Source organism: Belonocnema kinseyi, chromosome 7, assembly GCF_010883055.1.
Source record: "Belonocnema kinseyi isolate 2016_QV_RU_SX_M_011 chromosome 7, B_treatae_v1, whole genome shotgun sequence".
NCBI lineage: Eukaryota > Metazoa > Arthropoda > Insecta > Hymenoptera > Cynipidae > Belonocnema > Belonocnema kinseyi.
In genome coordinates this window covers 5,818,533-5,826,075 of record NC_046663.1, presented here as the reverse complement: position 1 = coordinate 5,826,075, position 7,543 = coordinate 5,818,533, and the positions used below count along the sequence as shown (strand labels likewise).

At 34.0% G+C, this 7,543-nt stretch overlaps 1 protein-coding gene across 1 annotated transcript; it reads right to left on the bottom strand.

The window, feature by feature from the left end:
• Window positions 1-4,714: 4,714 nt before the first annotated feature.
• LOC117175947 (regucalcin-like) lies at window positions 4,715-5,998 on the bottom strand. The gene is made up of 3 exons (XM_033365816.1): window positions 5,947-5,998; window positions 5,021-5,160; window positions 4,715-4,948 (listed from the first exon to the last, which is right to left on the bottom strand). Exons 1-3 carry the CDS (start codon window positions 5,996-5,998, stop codon window positions 4,715-4,717), a joined length of 426 nt encoding a protein of 141 aa, XP_033221707.1.
• Window positions 5,999-7,543: the final 1,545 nt, after the last annotated feature.

Genomic DNA, 7,543 nt, shown 5'->3' with positions numbered 1-7,543 from the left:
CCACTCAAACATCTACGACCAGTACCAGTAAGTTCCCCCAACTTCGTCATCGCCGGCCAATGATAAGTCAATGTGGGATAATGTGGGTCAATGTGGGACAATAAGTCAGCCAACTAGTAAGCTACTTAGTCAACAGATGCCCCACTCAAACATCTACGACCAGTACCAGTAAATTCCCCCAACTTCGTCATCGCCGGCCAATGATAAGTCAATGTGGGATAACATAAAATAGTAAACTGTGAAGATTCAATTCATTTTATCTCTGGTAACCGACTGGACGTAGAAATATTTCATTCTAGCGTATAATCGCTTCGATATAAGCCGTTCTTCTTAGGACAATAAGAACATTCTTGATAACGAAACCTCAACACGACTGCATAATGGATACAAAACGAAAGAAGGCTATTGAGTTGACTATTGAAATCAAGAAAGAAGTTTTGAATTTAATCGATGAAGGCGATAGTCAGCGGAAAATCGCTGAAGCCAAGAAAAAGCTTGGTGGTCAAAGAAGAAAAATGCACAGGTGGAAAGCTTGCAAAAGAAAGGTTGACTATACTTGCCTGCTGCAGTGCTACTGGAGAAAAATTGAAGCCATTGGTCAGCGGAAATTCTGAACGTCCTCGTGTATTCAAGACAAATGGAGTCGATCCAAAGAATTTCTCCGTTACTAGGCGTTCCAATAAAAAGCCATGGATAATTGGAAATTTTTTGAAGAGTTGCTCACCGATTTAAATCAACAAATGGAAAAGTCGAACCGGAAAATCCTGTTACTTGTTGATAATGCCACTAGTCACAATTTTACAAAAATATTGAGCCATGTAACAGTGAGATTCCTTCTGCCTAATCTAACATCGGAAGTTCAACCACTGGATCCAGGAATAATACGAACTGTTAAAGCTCGTCGTCGTAAAAAAATGCTACAAAATCTTATTACTATTGCTGAAGACTGCGATACACGATCTCAGTTTCTCAAATCAATTTCAGCTTTGCATGCCTGCAGGAAATTTCACAAGAAACAATTAGTAAATGCTTTTAACGCTCAGGTTTCAAAGAAAGAACAGAGGGAATCAATGAAGATGAAGATGTAGGCTTGACTGAGGTGATAAATTCTTTTGCACTTGAAATCCAAAATGACGTACTCTCAGTTGATGAGATTATTAACGCCGGTGCTGAGCTCATTCTTCATGAAGAAATACAATTATTTGTTTAACTACCAAGTAAACAAGCAAACGAAAGTCAGTGACTTTTTTGTCAACTCTAAAGAATGAAGTAGTTGGAGATGTGACACTGAATTTACGATCCAATTTGTCTCATTTGATACATATTGGCCCTTTTTAGGGCCAACAATTATTTTTTACGAAGAATTTTTTTTCTATTAAGCACAGTCCTTTTGAGTTGTATTTTGCTCCGTATTTCTATCATAGGTGCGTATAGTATCCCAGTGGGCACACAATTTTTTGACGTCTTTACGACATCGTTACGACATCTTAACGACAACTTTACGATATCCTATGTCCATGTCGTTTCGGTGTCTGCGATATCGTAAAGACAACGTCGGATCATACGACTTATTTACGACATCGTAAAGAGACCTTAACGACATGGACGTAGGATGTCGTAAAGTTGTCGTAAAGTTGTCGTAAAGATGTCGTAAAGACATCGCCAAATTTTGTTCCTACTGGGATGTACATATTATGAAAAAACAAGGGTTTCCTAACATAATTTCTGACCACCTGCCTAAGTTGACCACATTTTAATGGGACCGGGGCTAGGCCAACATAGCTTTTAAAATGAAATAAATTAGAATTCGAAGTCTCAAATATTGTTCAATTTGCATACGTAGGATGTTTAGAATGTATTTATATTTTAAATTTGTTTAAAAAATTTTTATTTCTTAATCTAATTAACGTTTAAAAATTGAAAGCCTCTAATATTCAGAATTTATAAAGTCAAGAGGAAAGCTAATAGCATTTAAAACAACAAGTTTTTCCATTTAATGTGCAATTTTCAAGTTCAAGAACTCGATAATTTAACAGTTTTAGAACTGTACGTGCAAAAATTTATAAGATTAAATCTGCAATTATAATTAAATCAGAATTGTGGAAAATTTAAATATGATGTTTTAGACATGCAATTATTTTGAAAAAAGTTAGCTTTAAAGGACAAAAATATGAATTTACAAGGAAAGAGATCATTTTCAATCAAGATAGATGCTATTTAACCATATAGTTGAATTAAAAAAAAATACTATAACAATTTTAGAACAAATATTTGCATTTAAATTGAAGTTCCTGAATCTCCACCGAAATAGATGAACCTTGAAGTCAAAGGGAGAAAGTTTTTGAAAGAAAGTTAAATTTTTAACTTAAAATTTGAATTTTTAACCAAGAAAATTTCCATTGAAGAATATGAATTTTAAATTAAAAAGCACGAATTTTCTAAAAAAACCCAATGTATGACATATAAGTGGAATTTTCTGAAAAATTATTAAAATTTTAACAAAATAATGGACTTTTTTCTGAAGCAGTTGAATGTGGAATATACAAAAATTAATAATAGCCAAAGCATATAATTCAAAAATAAATTTGAACTTTAAACCCAAAAGAAAATTGCATTTTAAAACATGTAGTTGCATTTTTAAGCCAGAAAGGCGAAATGTTTAGAACACAATTGCATTTTTAGCCTGAATGTACGAGATTCCTATTAACAAAATAAATATTTAATAAAGTAATAAAATTTTCATTTGAAAAAAGCTAAACTTTAAAAAAATTGTGAATTATCAAAATCAACAACAAGGATGATTTTTCAACCAAATGGTCTAATTTTCAACCTGAAAAGACGATATTCATATCAATAAAATAAATGTTTAATAAATCAATAAAATTTTCATTTGAAAAAAGCTAGACTTTAAAAAAATTTTAAATTATCATCCAAATTAACGACAAAGATGTTTTTTTTCAACCAAATGGTCCAATTTCCAAATGCAAACGATCAATTTTCAACTAGTCACTGTTCAATATTCATGTACTTAATAAAAATTTAATGTATTTTGTAGAAAAATTAACCATAATGTAGAAAATTCATGTTTTTTCGTTGAAAGTTAATTTTGTTAACTGAAAATGTAATTATTTTTTAAAAATTTTATGCATTCTGTTAAAAATTCAAATTCATTTGTAGAAAAATAATCCTTTTGGTAAAAAAGTTACCCATTGTGTTAAAAATTTTTGTATGTTGTTAAAAATTAATTTTTTAACTGAAAAATATCACTATTTTATTTTTTATTCTAGAATGATCCTTTTCTTATTAAAAACTCAACTATGTGGTCAAAAATTAAGTTTTGTAAATGTTTTGTAAATGTTAAATTTTGTTGATAATTTGTACCCGTCGGTATAAAATACATGTTTTTTGTTAAATATTCAACTACTTGTTGAATAATATACTTTTTGGAAAATTTAAATACATGATGGAAAATTTGTCTTTTTTAAATTTCATTCCTCAATTTAAAACTCAACTCTCCTATTTTTTATTTACCTGTTTGCGTGAAAAGTTCAATCATTTGGTTGTAAATTCATGTACAGTATTTAAACAATTTGTCTTTTTTGTTCAAAATTAATCTTCCTCAGCAAAAATTACTTTTTCTTTTCCAAATGAAAATTCAGCTTTTTGGTTTAAATTTGACCTACTTTGTGGAAAATAAGAAACATTGTTAAAAAGTATTCTTTCTGGTTGAAAAGTCAACGGTTTTGTCGAAAAAACGTCTGTTTTTGTTGAATTAAAAAGTTTTTATTTAATATTAAAATCTTTCAGTTTCAAATGTCAAGTATCAAACTATTTGTCAAAAAATCAACTTTTTTACGTTATAATTAATTTCTTTGTAGGGAATTCATCAACTTAGTTGGAAAGTTACTTTTTAATTTAGGGTTCATCATTGTAGTTAAAAATTCAGCTCACTGATTGATCGTCCAACAATTTTTTAATAAATCTTTCCTTGCTTGATGTTTATACTTCGCAATTTTTTGTTGAAAATTAATCTTCGTTAGCTAAAAATGAAACAAATTTATGAAAATTAATGTATTTCATTCAAAATTCGTCTTTTTCGGTATAAGATTAATCTTTTAAACTGATAATTTATGTTTTTGGTTGAAAAGTCAGGTGGTTGAATAGTTCAGGAGGCCTTATTCGCCATTATTGTACGTAATCCAGAGTAATCCTATGCAATACGAAGTAATTTTAGGTAACAGAAAGTAATCCACTTTCTCCTGGGCGGAATTTTGAGGCGTTGTTTCCTCTGGTTATTGTAATTAATAATGAATTGCTGCTTGTCTTAAATGAGAGAAATTTAGCAAAGAAATAAAGAAACAAGCAAAACTTTCAACGCAAATATCGATTCTTTTTTATTGAGTTTGAAATATTGCAATACATAGTTTTGTATTTACGGGCTTCCCGGATACCGGCTCCCGGCGGAATTATGTAAAAGCCCACTGAACTCTCGAAATGTGTCTACAAAAGTACAAACTAAAATTTTGTTAGAAAACATGTTCAACTTGAATGTTTTTATTTTATCAAGAAAAATTGAACATAAATTAGAAGGTATGCTTTTTACATCATAGCATTATATATTACTTTAAAAAAATATTGAAAACAATTTTTAAAATACCCCCCCCCCCCCAGCAAAACGCAAGCTTGACTGAAGTCCGCAAAAAAGCTGACAACCCTACAAATTGACTGGTGTTGTCTGAACTCCCTTCACGTTATTACCAAGGTTAGTGACAGCGAAAATCGTACCACCACGGTCGCCACGTGGAGCTGCCAGATAAGAACCGTATCCCATTGTTGATACATATAAAATATGCATGCTCGAACCTCCGAAAGTGCATGCGCTGACTTTAGCTGCAGGTATTTCAACCAATCGCCCAACTTCTCGACTATATGGATTAATTTCAATGACCTAAGAAAGATTAAAAAATTTTATTTTAAAGTTTCATTTTTGTAAATATTTCAAATGAGATTGATTCATTACATGTGAACCTCCAAGAAGAGGCACCCAGAGAAAACCTCTAGTATCAATTGTTATACGACCCAGAAAGACAGGACCCTTGCAGACACGTCGTCCTTCGTGTAGAGCCCATGATGGCAAGTCAAAGACGGTGGAAATAAACTCTAAAAAAAGTAATTTAACCGAAAGTTGAATTTAAAAAATTTACATTTGCATTTAATTTATTTATCGACATATTGTCTATTTTTAGGTTGTTCTACAAATTTTTCAGGAGATGCTGTTAATAAATGTGGCGTCCCGCGTGGAAAGGGGTATTAGGGTTAAAAAAGCGATTTTTAGATTTTTGATGCTACTGGTAGTTTTAAAAGTGCTCTTTCATATTACAAAAAATTAAATTTTTATATGCAAAATTGAAGTTGTTATTAAGCTACAAAGTGAAGCATAGATCGCCTATTTCGATGCGTGTAGGCGGACCGAGAAATTTAGCCCCACCACTTTCTACATATATTTCCGTTCTGTGTTCGTGTGACAAAAAACCTCGTCTGAATCGCTGAACGTGGAACGAGAAGAGGGGGTTGTATGTACAAAGGATGGATTTCAGATACTGTCCCCACTCCCTGAGGGTCTGACTTAAACCGTCCCTTTAATCGCCTCTACTGAAACATTCGATATGGTGCGAGGAAAAGGACCTAAGGGTTAACCTTTAGGTCCTTTTCCTCGCACCATATCACAGATATAATTGTAACCCTTCGTCTGTAAAGATAAGTCTTTCATGTCCAGGCTAAAACGTTCTCAGTTAATAGTTTTCCAGAAAGGGAAAGGTGGCCTGGAAATGGAGCCAAGAAATGTGGAAATTTGGAGCTGCGAGTTTGGTGGTCCCTGTCAGTCCCAGTCCCTTCTGAATAGCTGCGGTGAGTGTGTCAAATCCGGAGCGCTCACAAAGAACTCACCTTTACAGACGGTGTATACCAAGCTTGCAGTAAATTGACATTTTTCTTCCATTTAACTTTTTTTTTTATAATACAGTAGAAGTCGGATAACTTTCCAAATTCGGGGCTGTAGGGACGGGGAATTCCAGAAATTTTCGACTAATCGAATGCCTCCTCTAGTCGCACGATATTAAGTGCGCGCATGCGTAAATCATGGGCGCAAATTATGAGAAAAATAGCAGACGTAGTGGGAGAACTACAATTAGTGGGCGCACCGTACGTGTGATGACGTTTTAAGAGGAGTGTATACATAGCGGACAGCAAGTTATCGGACTTGGACTGTAAAATCTGTAAATACTAATAGAATAGTCTTACTGAAATTAAAACACTTTTGTAAAACCATGTAAGGAAATTGTTCTTATAATAAAGTGTGTGAATACTAATGCCTAACAGATGATTTATTGCCTGTTTTAACTGCTAAAACTTGAGTATTAAATCTTAAATAAATGAAGCGGAATATTTTAAATTGGGGAGTTAAAAATTAATTTTCATTGTATGCAGACTCTGTGAGGGAAGAAATAGAGTAAAGCAAGGGGAAATTTGGGAAAAGCGGGAGATGGTCATCAAGAGTAGTTGCATTGCTGGTAGTGAATTCGAAGGGGAGGAATTTTCCCATAGTCCACGACGACCAGCTGGCCGTAGGCCGTTGTCGAATGGCGCGTCGGAAAGAGGGAAAAAGCAGAAGTGTTTGGAAGGATCTCTTGAAGAGAAAGAGAGACAGCCGAGTGACTCCGGAGAAAAGCGTGCCAGAAAGTCCGTTTTAAAAAAGCTTAACGACACGTATGTCACCCCTTCTCTCCCTAAACATAGATGGGCATTTGGAAAAGGAGGCTCCCGGAGTGTTGTTAACCGTAATCAGGAAGTTATGGCAAGGCTCAAAAGTAAGTATAGAGCAGATGGAGGATATGAGGGAGAACCTTAGGGTAAGAGATGAGAAATGGGAAAATGAGGTAAGAAAGCTTAAGTAGAAAAGAGAAGGATTATAGAGGGAAGTGGTGTAGATATGAAAGGGAAAAGGTGATAAAATAAAGCAGATGGAGGAATAGATTCAAATGTGGAAGGAAAGGGCGGAAAAGTAGAGAGAAGGTCGGAAGTAGAAGTAGGTGACAGGTGGGAGGGCGAAAAGAAAGGTGTTTGGGAGAGGCTAGAGAATATGATGAAAAATAAAGTGGGAGAGCGTAGGAATGAAAGGAGGAGAGAGCGCATAGAGAAAATACAAGGACAATGGAGTTTAGAATGAAGAGAAAAAAGATGAAATAATATTGTAATGATAGGATAGAGGCTTAAGGTCGGGAAAGAAAGGGAGGATATTGAAGCGCTAGTACAGAGCATATGTTGGGTTAAAGGCTAGGTAGGGAAACTTAGGCTTAAGGGGAGAGAGGAGAATGAAGTGGCGGGTTTCGAATTAAAAAGCTGGGAAGAAAGGTTGCGGGTTATGCAAAACAAAAATAGGATCAAGAATAAGAAGGAAAGCGATGCGTAGAGAATGCTGAGTGACATGCCTAAGTATGTCCAGGAACATGATGTAGTGAGACTGACCAGAATAAAGGCAATAGGA